The sequence below is a fragment of the Orycteropus afer genome, unplaced genomic scaffold (genome assembly GCF_000298275.1).
Source record: "Orycteropus afer afer isolate SDZICR_OR568_19922 unplaced genomic scaffold, OryAfe1.0 scaffold00209, whole genome shotgun sequence".
Lineage (NCBI taxonomy): Eukaryota > Metazoa > Chordata > Mammalia > Tubulidentata > Orycteropodidae > Orycteropus > Orycteropus afer.
The window spans coordinates 1,032,062-1,043,830 of record NW_006921796.1 but is presented as its reverse complement, the minus strand read 5'-3'; the positions used below and the strand labels follow the sequence as shown (position 1 = coordinate 1,043,830).

The window sequence follows — 11,769 nt, the reverse complement described above, 5'->3', positions numbered from 1 at the left end:
ATTCCTCCTTTTACAGATGATAAAATCAAGGAATAGCACACCTAATTCAACGCGGGTCACCTAGCTAGTGTGTAGTGACAGAGCCAGAACAGAAAAGCAGGCAGCCCAGCTCAAGGGCACTTGCTCATGACCACTGTCCTGTGTTGGTCTCAGACTGTCAGAGCCTAAAGTGACCATAAAGAACAGCCCATTCCAAGCTCCTCATGTTACAGGTGCCCAGAGTTGGGATGTAACCAGAGCTATGGATTTGGCCAACACAGCTGCCTTAGAGCCAGGCAGGAAAAGTCTGTGTCAAGTAAGCAGGTAGAGGACAACAGGACATAGAGGAGACTGGCCAACTAGAGAGTATATGCACCACCTAAATATGTAACAACTTAGTTTTGTGGGGGGTGGTGACAGCTGATTCAAACACATGTGTGAGCCTCATTCCACTCAAGGGACACCAGTCTGCAAAGCTCTGGAACTTGGTATACCATTCAGGCATAGCAAGTGACCTGAACAAAGAACAGCCTGGCTGGACCCGTTGATACCATCAGTGAAACACTGAAACCCAGGACTCCTAATTCATCTTGGATCTTGCCGAGCTGTAATAAGGAGCAGGTGGTCCCATGATATTCCATAGTCACCCTCTGGGACTTAAACAGGAGGCATCTGGACAAACCAGGACACATTCCCAGGGGAATGTCCCAGTGGTAGAGTCTCTTTAAGCCATGCCATGTGGACAGCAGTTGTAGACAGGCTGATGGGGTGGGAGAGCAACACGGATAGTCATCCATAGATCATGGGAAAACCATCAGAAGGAGCACCATTTAGAATTGTTTCTTTGGGCCTGGGGGTGGACATGGAACTGATGGCTGGAAACCACAAGGAGACCAATTTCCACTTGCTCTGAGGAACAGCTACCCAACATAAAACTGTTCAGAGTGGAACTTCTTTTTATGAGGTAGTGAGCTCTCAGTCACAGGAGGTAATCAAACGGAAGAGCACAACCACTAAAAATGGTATTATAGAGGGACTCGAGAACTAGCCCAAGGGTCAGACGATAGCTTTAAGATGATGGTGCCTGTGTGGCACTGACACTTGACTGACACCCACCTGTCCTTTCTTCCAGCTTGTCATGCAGTATCTCTACTATGGCGGCCCAGAGTCCCTTCTCATTAAAAACAACGAGATTATGGAGGTAAGGAATTTGTCATATCATCGCCCTGTCATGGCTTTCTTTGGGTGAGTGGAACCTCTGTAAACTTGGGTCACCAGCGTTCAACTGCTGAGTGTGGAGAGGCCTGTGTTGCAGGATCATTTGGATAAAGTCTTGGGGCTCTTGCTCCCAGCTGTCTCCTTGTTGTTGTACACTGTGGCAAGTCGATTCCAACTCACAGTGACCCCATGTGACAGAGAACTACCCTATAGCGTTTTGTAGGCTGGAACCTTTACAGAAGCAGATCTCCAGCTCTTTTCTCCTGAGGAGCCTCTGGGTGGGTTCGAACCACCAACCTTTTGCTTAGCAGCTGAGCTTTTAACCATTGTGCCACCAGAGCTCCTTGCCTGCCTCTGTAGTCCCTCCAGATAGGAAGGGCTTCTCATCAGAGCCTTCCTGTGGAAGAACGGGGGTACTTAGGGCATTAACCCACACCTTTCAACAGCAACTGGGTAAAACCCAATGTTAACTATCTTGGAAGCAGGGATAAAGGAAATTTATAGAGTCTGGGATAGCATTAGCTCTGGGCACAGCTGGGCTCGAATCTCACCATAGGACACTTTCTTCTCCCTTGTCGTTTGTATGGGAAGTATCACTTCTAAAAACAAAGCTTCTTAAGACACAAGAGTAGATCGTAAATCTCCTTGGTTTGACCCTCCTTCAGATACAGGTAGCACTCCCTCCACCTCTTTTAAAAAAAAAAAAAAAAACACTGCCATCAGGTCAACTCATAGCAACCCTGTAGGACAGAGTAGAACTGCCCCATGGGGTTTCCAAGGCTGTAAATCTTTACCGAAGCAGACTGCCACATCTTTCTCCCACAGAGCAGCTGATGGCTTCAAACCACCAACCTTTTAGTTAGCTGCCAAATGCTTTTGAAGAAGAGCTCTTTCTTCTGCCTTTGCTGCCTCCCTGACTATCTCCTCCTGCCTCCTATCCCAGGCAAACCACCAAGATGTTTTGCCCACCTTTCCTAATTCCACCTGTCTAGCCTCCCCTGTCCAGGGACTATGTTTCTGCTCCTTTCTGTCCAAGGCCAAGATCCCCCCTGCTTCTTCCTGGAAGTAGAACTCTTGGTTTTCCTAATCAGAGCTGGGGTTTTGAACCAGGAGCCAAAGTCACTTTAAAAAAAAAAAAAAAAAGTCATTTAAAAGAGCCAGGTCCCTGCTCTGACAGATAAAGTCTAGGGTGCCTGACTGATCTGAGACGTCAGAACCCTCTGTCATTCAGAATGTGAACACACCACATAGTGGTGAAAACACAGATGCTGAGCTGGACTGCTTGAGTTTAAATCCAGGCTCTGCCATTTCTGAGCTGTGTGACCTTGGCCAGGTTATTTAGCCTCTCTGAGCCTCAATTTTCATACTTGTAAAATAGGGAAGAGCCCTAGTGACATAGTGGTTAAATGCTTAGCACTAACCAAAAGGCTAATGGTTCAAACCCACCAGGTGGCTCTATGGAAGAAAGGCCTGGCAGTCTGTTCCCATAAAGATCACAGCTTAGAAAACCCTATGGGGCAGTTCTCCTCTATCACGTGGGGTCACTATGATAGAAATCAGTGATACCTAATAACAACAACAACAAAATGGAGATAACAGTATCTACCTCATTGAGTTTTCGAACCAGAAAAACCAAACCTACTGCCGTCAAGTCAAGTCAAGTCCAACTCGTAATGACCCCCATTTGGGTTTCCAAGGAGGGAAATGTTTATGGATGTAGATTTCCCAGTCTTCCTTCCACATTGTGGCTGGTGGTTTTGTCAGGAGTGGGATCCAAACCCACACCTCCAGGGGAGACTTGGTTTTTTATTGAGTTGTCAAGAGGATTTAAAAACTTACTCTTTATAAGGTGCTTGAACAGTACCTGGCACGTAGTAAGTGCCTTAAGAGCTGTGTATTCAGTGCACGGCCCATTTATCCTTTTCTTCTTGCTCTGTGAAACCTTCCAGGCCCCCAACACAGCTCCTCCCTCCATCTCTCTGGGCCAATCCTCTGATTTCCATACATCAGGACCAGGTGACAACCAGAGGATATGGGCTCTTCTGTAAAGATTTATAAAATTACATTTAAGTCAAACAGGAGCTCTTGTGGTGTGGTGCCTAAGGCATTTAACTGCTAACCAGAAGTTGGCAGTTCAAACCCACCAGCCACTCCACAGAAGGAAGACTGGGCAATCAACTTCTGTAAAGATTTACCACCTCAGATACCCAAAGGGGGTCACTATGAGTCAGAATCAACTCGATGGCAGTGAGTTTGGATTTTTTGGTTTATTTAAGTCAAAATAACGTACATCTAAGTCATGTCACTAATACAGAAGGACTTGTAATGAGAAGCAGCTGGCCCAGCCCCACCCTGTCCTCTTACCAGTCTTTTTCCCTAAACCCTTGCCATTGAGTCAACTCCACCGTGTGAGCCTCTGTGCATCAGAGTAGAGCTGTGCTCCACAGGATTTCCAACAGCTGATTTCTCAGAAGTATGTCACCAGGCCCCACTTCCAAGAAACCTCTGAGTGGACTTGAACCATCAACCTTCTGGTTAACAGCAAAGGGGTTAACCATTTGGACCACCCCAGTCCATTTTAACTCTTGCTTTTAACTCTTTCAAGACACCCTGGTAGCACAGTGATTAAGCACTCAGCTGCTAAGTAAAAGGTCAATGGTTTTAACCTGCCAGCCACTCTGCAGGGAAAAGATGTGGCAGTCTACTACTGTAAAGATTACAGTCTTGGAAACCCTATGAGCAGTTCTACTGTCTTACAGGGTCACTGTGCATCAGAATCAACCTGACAGCAATGGGGATGGTTTGTTCTTTCAGCCACTCCCCAAAATGTAGTTACCTCCAACTGTGTCCCAACACACAGCTACTGAACATCTCACTGGGGCAGGCACAGTGCTGGGCACCCAAAATACAGGGATCAAAAGAGACAAAGAGCCCTGCCCGCCTGGATGCTAGAGAGGGAGACAGTCAGCAAGCACATGACATCATGTCTATAGTGAGATGTGCGATGAGGAAGACTGAGGTGGGGTGAAGGGGGCAGACAGTGAGGCAGGGAGGTGACTTGACATGGGGTAGTCTGGGAGGCCTCTCTGAGGAGGTGACTTTTGAGTGGAGATCTGGATGAACAGAGGGAGTGATCCATGTGGATACCCACCTTGCCAGATAACATCGTTCACCTTATTTCTGGACATAACAATTTTGGGCATTTTTGGTTGACCTCCTTCTGTAATAGATAGCAGTTTGGTTCACTCCCACCCACATTCCCTTCCCCCACAACAGATTCCCATCACCATGTCTAATTCTTCTACATCCCCTTTGGATTTTCAGTCACATCCCTACACCGGTATGTCTAGTTCCTCCGCCTCGGGACAGTATCTCTTGCTCCCCCACTCAGGAAGATGAGGCTTCTGCTCCCTACCGGCAGCTACTCCCCTTCCTTCTACCTCCAAACCCCTAACAGGCTCTTTTTATGATTTTCAGCTTCTATCTGCCTCTAAGTTTTTCCAGCTGGAGGCTTTGCAGCGACACTGTGAGATTATCTGTGCGAAAAGCATCAATACGGACAACTGTGTGGATATTTACAACCATGCCAAGGTAATCAAGCCCATCCTCCCTGCCCGTGCACACACCATGCCCTGAAGGGGGGTGGGGGAGCTTACCTTTGCAGCCCACTGAGTCAGGCCAGAGAGCACAGCTGAGCCTGCCACTCAGGCCTCCTCTCCAGGATGCCAGGAAAGCGAGAACAAAGAAGTTTCCAAAAGCAGAGTGGCGCGTATGAATCACCTTGCAGGCAGCTTAGGCGGGTTTGGGGTGGGCCCGGCTTCTGCACAGCTAACCAGCCACCCTGGTGAGGCCACTGTTGCTGCTCTAAGCCACACTTTGAGTAATAAGGTTCTAGACCAGTGGGTCTCCAAGTGTGGTTTCCAGACCAGCAGCAGCAGCGGGGAAATTATTCAAAATATAATTCTCACATTCCTCCCCCTCAGCCCTACAGAATCAGAAACAGCAATTGTCTAGAACCGTGGTTCTCACTGGGCTTCGAAGCAGTGCATTCTGGTTCTGAGAATTTGCCTCTCCGCCCCAATACACCACATCAGAATGTACATTTTAACAAGATCCCCGGATGATTCTTCTAGATGCCCAGAAGATCAAGTGTACAGAAGGATGCATACATAAGAATTACCCTGAGATCCTGTTAAAATATAAATCTGATTCAGTATGTCTGGGATGGAAAGGCAAATTCTCAGAACTGAAATGAACTGGTTCTGACCCGGGATTCTCCACACTTACAGCACATTAGGATCACGTGAGCGTTCCCTTAAAATCCTTAGCCCTGGACCTATCACCGTCATTTAGATCAACTGCTAGTAGAGGAATCTAGGCTAGGATTTTGGGTTGGGTTTTTGTTTTTTGGTTTCTTTTAAGCTTGCCAGGTGATTCTTATATGTTGCCAAGGTTGAGAACAGTGTTGTTTGAGGACCCCACACCTGGTTACTAATCAGAATCACTTGGGGAGATTTCTAAAGTATTTAATCCTCCAGCTCTATCAGCTGCAGAGGTCACTCTGCTGTAGGGCCCAGGAATCTGTATTTTTAACAAGCTCTGCCGGTGCTGCTCCTGCCATCAGCCCTGAGGCCGGCTTTACACATTTCTAGTTACCAATGATCTCATCCAATTCTTTTCACAAATGAGGAGATGGAGACCAAGAGAATTAATTTGTCCAACTGCCACTTCATTTTGCTTTCTTATGCTGAGGACAAGGGGATGAATATTTGATAGGAAGAAAAACAAGATCAGCAATTGATTTAAAACAAACCCAAAAAATGAGCTGGTCTATGCCAACAGATGGGAAGAATGCTCATGTTGCTCGTCATGAAAACCCCAGTTGCTTTTGAGATGTTGTTTCCCATGTTAAGGCAAGTCAGTGAGCTCTTTAAGGGCAGGTACCTATGCTAAGAGCCTTGGTACATCATCTTTTTAATCCTCACACTTTCTCATAAATGCTGGTGTCGTCATTGTGTGTCACCGAGTAGATTCCAACTATAGTAACCCTACAGGACAGAGTAGAACTACCCCATAGGGTTTCCAAGGCTGTAATCTTTATGGAAGCAGCCTTCCTTGTCTTTCTCCCACAGAGCAACTGGTGGGTTCAAACTGCTGACCTTTCAGTTAGCAGCCAAGTGCTTAACTGCTGCACCACCAGGGCTCCCATAATGTTATCATTAGCCTCATGCTACAGATACGAGGGGTCCAGGGATGAGTCCAAGGATTAATGAGCTCCTGTTCCCCAAAGAGTTGGAGGTTCAAGTCCAGGTAAATATGCCTCAGAAGAAGGGCCTGGGGCTCTGCTCCCAAAATAGCAGCCACTGAAAACCCCATGGACCACGGTTCTATTCTGACACACGGGGGGTACCCATGGATTGGAATCTACTCCACGGCCACTGGCATGGATAAGGAAACTAAAGCCCAGAAAACTAAAGTGGCTTGCTGAAGGTCACACAGCTAGTGCAGAAACTTAAACCCAAAGCATAAGCTCTTAACCCTGTATTTACTGGCTAGCCTAATCAATGTTTGAAATCTGTATTTTCAATAATCCTTGATACCCAAAAAGAGATACTCTGATTGTCTATTAGTAAATGAAAAAGTATGGTCAGGCCGCTTCTTCCATACATACACACATACACTCACACACACACAAAATTGCCAAGTGTTCTGGTTAAATGGTACTTCGGTTTCTTAAGACTAAAATTCAAAAACTCACTGCCATCAAGTTCATTCCAACTCATAGGTGACCCCCCACTCGGTTTCCGAAGCTGTAAATCTTTATGGAAGTAGATTGCCCCATCTTCCTTCCATGGAGCGGCTGGTGGGTTTGAACCACTAGGTTAGCAGCCAGATGCCTTATCTACTACAGCACCAGAGCTCCTGCCTTTTTTTTTTTTTAAAGTGATGACTGCAGAATAGCTTGCAGGGAGGCCTCTCCCCACCCAGTCCCCAGTAACAGAACCTGGGTAGCCCTGTGTCCTCTGCCCCCTCCCCTGGCTGCCTTCACTCAGACTGCCCTCTGATCCCCCCTCCACACGTGACTTCATGTGACCTACCACCTTGGCAGAGAGGCCTGTGTTCCGCAATCGAATTTTAAGCACTTTGGGGTCTTTGGCAGGCAGTTTCAGTAGCACATCTTATTACTTAATAATACAACCCATGCGTCGTGAGCCAGGCTGGGAATCCAGTGGTGCTGCAGGGCTTAGAATGCCCGTGCCAGAGCCTTGTGTACAAGGCTTTGCAGCCAAGGCTTTGACTTTTACAGACACCGGCCCCATCCTGGAGTTTCTCCAAGGCTAACGTCTGCCCTTCGTGATATTTGCATGGAAGGCAGGGTACTGCCAGCCACCCCTTGCCCTTTCTAGGCACTGCTTCCCCTGGGCTAGCTATGCTGCAGGCCTGCTAATGATGCACGTCACGTGGATTCTATTACTGGCAGACAGTGCTGCTAAGTGAAGTTAGTTTAGTAAAAGAGGCAGGAAAGAAAGAAGCCAGTCCTTAGTTTGGAACCCCATGAAGTACAGGCAGTTAGATGCCAACAGTCATGTTGGAAATGTCAACAAGGACATTGGTGCCATTACCTCCCTCTTGAACCTCATGGTTGCTGTAAGCTGGGGATTGTCCCACAGGTGAGAATCCCATTTTGTGGATGCATAACTGAGCCATCTTTTCCCCTAGCAGAGCTGCCCCCTACTGTTCAGTATGGAAAAGAGGCCCGGGAGGTCTGGTGGCTTTTTCATGGAGTCTCTCAAATTGAGTCTTAGCTAATGCAGGCAGCTCCCCACCAGTGCAGTGTGTTGGAAAGAACACACATTTGGAAAGCATAGGGTTCATTCCCTAGTGTTTGTTGAGTGCCTTCTATACACTAGGAAATTACTAAGTATGGTCCAGTAAGAAATGAGTATGACACAGTCTTAGCCCATGAAAAAATTATGGTCTAGGACAGGCATCAACAAACCTGTTGAGGGCCAGATAAGTATTTCCAGCTTTGCAGGTCATACGGTCTCTGTCGCTCCTGCTCAACTCTGCCATTGGAAAGCCCACCCACTGCCATCAAGTCAGTTCTGACTCATAATGACTCTTTAGGACAGAGTAGAACTGCCCCAGAGGGTTTCCAAGGCTGAAAATCTTCACAGAAGCAGATTGCCTCATCTTTCTCCCATGGAACAGCTGGTGGGTTCAAACCATCACTTAGCACCCAAGTGCTTTAATCACTGCATCACCAGAGTCCCTCTCACTTGGAAAGCAACTGTAGACAATTCGTAATCCAATGAGTATGACTGTGTTCCAATAAAACTTAATTTATAAAAACAGGTGCAGGCCATTGTTTGCTGCTGGTCTAGGAGATGAGGGTTCTGGGTCCAGTTCTGTCAGTAATTAGCTATGTGGAAATAGACAAGTGGCTGGTGTATAATCGGCATCCAATACATATAATAAAGTATCTGTCGTGCTTGCTGAAGGTCCCTGGGTGGCACAAACAGTTTGCATACATCTATCAAATGGAAAGTTTGTGGTTCGAACCCAGTGGTGGTGCTGCAGAAGAAAGGCCTGGCAATCTGCTGTCAAGGTTACAGCCAAGGAAAACACTAAGGAGCAGTCCTACTCTGTAACACAGGGTCACCATGAGTGGGCCAGAGTTACTTTGACTGGGCTTATGATTCTCCACCTGCTCTAGTTTGTAATGAGTGGCACTCACTCACAAAGTAGGGTGAAGTGGAGTCTTCGTGTCCAGAGTGAGAGGCAACTCTGGGCCTCAGTTTCCCTACCTGTACTCAGTGACTCAAAAGGCAGAGTCATGTCTTTCTTCCTCACTGCTATGCCCCTAGAGCCTGGCACAGAATAGTCAGTGGAAAGCATTCCTGGGGTCTCTCCAGCTCTAGGAATCTGTGCCTTTTCTGTGAACATAAGCCCTCTCACTTAATAAACATCTTCAAGCCTTCTAAGCCTCTCAGAGGTCACAGGAACTGGACCTGAAATGGCACTGTGGCAGATGGTACCTCCTGACTCACCCCTTCATTTTGTAGATGGGGAAAGTGAGGCCCAGAGACGTGATTGGACTTATGCAAAGTTACACAGGGCTTTCATGCAGATGGTGAGCTTGTTGACACAGTGAATTAATACATGGTGTCATGGGTTCAGGTTATGCTCTTTCTGAGAACCAATCAGCTTGGCTAGGTTCTCTGTAGATACAGGTGTCATAAATATTAGCTGTTGGTATTATTACTCTGAGAGCCAGCTGTTCATACATATATTCAACAAATACTTATGGTCTCCTGTTATTTGCCAGGCCCTCTGCTAGATCTCTAAGATGTAAGGGTGACACAGGTAGACTTCGGCTTTAGTCTGGCAGGGACCACGTCTCCAAGTCAGGATTTTTCAACCTTGGCTCTATGGACAGTTTAAGGGGGGTGGTTTTTTGTCATGAGAGCTGTCCTGTTCATTTCAGGATTGTGAGCAGCGTTCTTGGCCTAAAGCTACTAGATGACAATCCCTCCAGTTGTGACAACCAAAAAATGTCAGACCTTGCCAAATGCCCCCTGGGAGGCAAATCACCCCAAATGGCGCTGTAGTTAAGGCATTGGGCTGCTAACTAAAAGGTAGGTGGTTTGAACCCACCAGCTGCTCCATGGAAAGATGATGAGACAATTTACTTCCATGAAGATTTACAACCTTGGAAACCTGATAGGGATCACCATAAGTTGGAATTGACTCAATGGCAGTGGGTTTATTTTGGTTTTTCTCTATGTAGGCAGTGTCCACTCACAGGGTCATTGTTGTTGTTGTTATGTGCCGTCGAGTTGGCCCCGACTCATAGTGACCCCTCCTTGGGTTTCCGAGGCAGTATCACTACGGAAGTAGGAATGCCCAACCTTCCTTCTGAGGAGTGGCTGGTGGGTTTGAACCGCCAGCCTTCTGGTTAGCAGTCAAGTGCCTTAGGCGCTATGCTACCAGAGCTCCCCTACAGGGTCATTGTGAGAATTAAATGAGTTCATTCCTAAAGAGAGCTTGAACTATGTTTGCCACCTACTGAGTAGTCCATTAGCATGACAGCTGTCTGTTACCACAATAATGCAGCATCACAAAGAACCAAGAAACCCAGTGGCTTAAAACAGTGAGCACTAATTTAGCATATGCGGTCTGCTCTCTAGCATAGTGCCTAAGATACTTGACTGATAACCAGAAGGCTGGCAGTTCAAACCCACCAGCCATTCCTCGAAAGGAAGGTTGGGTAATCTACTTCCATAGTGATTGATGCTGCCTTGGAAACCCAAAGAGGGGTCGCTATGAGTCGGGTCCGATTTGACGGCACCTAACAACAACAAGAAGTTCTACTCTCAGCTGAGCTTCCTTCAGACATCAGCCAGCTGTGGGTGGGCTTTGCTGATGCTGGCTGGCCTCTATCACCGCAGTCTAAGACATCAGCTGGGACAGCTAGCCTGACTCAGCTCAGTAAGCATGTCCCTCATCCTCTAAGCAGCCTGGCTTGGGCGTGTTTTAATGACAGAGGCAGCCTTCTGAGCAGGACGGGGGAGCTCTCAAGGTGCCTCTTGATGCTAGTTCGGAACTAGCACCCCTAGGCACGTTCTGTTGGCTAAAACAAGTCACAAGGCCAGCCCGGCTCCAAGCAGTGGAGAGTGGCCTCCAGCCTTGATGGGAAGAATCGCAAAGTCACATTGCCAGTGGGATAGATAGAGCGAAGGGCAAAGAGTCAGGGCCAGTTTTGCAGTCCTCATGGAATCTGAAGGCAGCCGAGTGCCTTTCAGAAATGTAACTGTTTCTGCTTCCTCCTCCTCTCCACAGTTCCTTGGAGTCACAGAGCTCTCAGCATACTGTGAAGGCTACTTTCTCAAGAACATGATGGTCCTCATTGAAAATGAAGCATTCAAGCAGCTCCTGTATGACAAAAACGGTGACGGGACGGGCCAGGATGTGCTCCAGGACTTACAGAGGACGTTGGCCATCAGGATTCAGTCCATCCACTTGTCCTCATCCAAAGGGTCCGTTGTATGAAAAGTCCAGTGCAGGGAATGCTCCCCGAAGACTTCCCAGTTCTCCTATTGCATTGACTTCAAACACAATTCCACCTGGCGTCTGGTTTGGGCTGGGCCAAGGAGCTGCCGCTACTGCCTCGGTGTCTCTTGAATAAGCAAATTCAGCTCCCATGCGTTCCTTTTGAAAAACCAAGGACCTTTCACCAGTCTGAGAGCCACAGCTGGGTCCAGAGCTTGAAGGTCAACACATGGCAACCAAGCCAACCTGTAGGGCTGTTGAACACTCATTGCCGGGGACCACTGTCCAGTGGATGGATCAGGAACTGAAGGTTGTTTGGGTTCCAGGTTGTCACTTGGAAAACTTAACTGTCCCTCCCCTGAAGAGCATTGCATTGCTCATTCAAGCACTTGTTAGCTGCGGTTCAGCAAGAGGCAATCACATTAGCAAATTGGTGAGACTGTTAACCAATGATGAAGAAATCATTTGGCAAATTTTTAGGGGTGGGAACTTTTTAAAATGTTCATAAAAAATAATAAT

General features: G+C 47.3%; 1 protein-coding gene across 1 annotated transcript in view; it reads left to right on the top strand.

Annotated features, from left to right (window-relative positions):
* Window positions 1-11,250, top strand: part of BTBD11 (BTB domain containing 11) — a 438,517-nt gene extending 427,267 nt beyond the window's left edge. Inside the window, exons 15-17 of the mRNA XM_042781971.1 lie at window positions 1,112-1,180; window positions 4,675-4,788; window positions 11,041-11,250. Of these exons, the coding sequence (XP_042637905.1) occupies window positions 1,112-1,180; window positions 4,675-4,788; window positions 11,041-11,250 (393 nt within the window). The remainder of the gene's footprint in view (window positions 1-1,111; window positions 1,181-4,674; window positions 4,789-11,040) is intronic.
* Window positions 11,251-11,769: the final 519 nt, after the last annotated feature.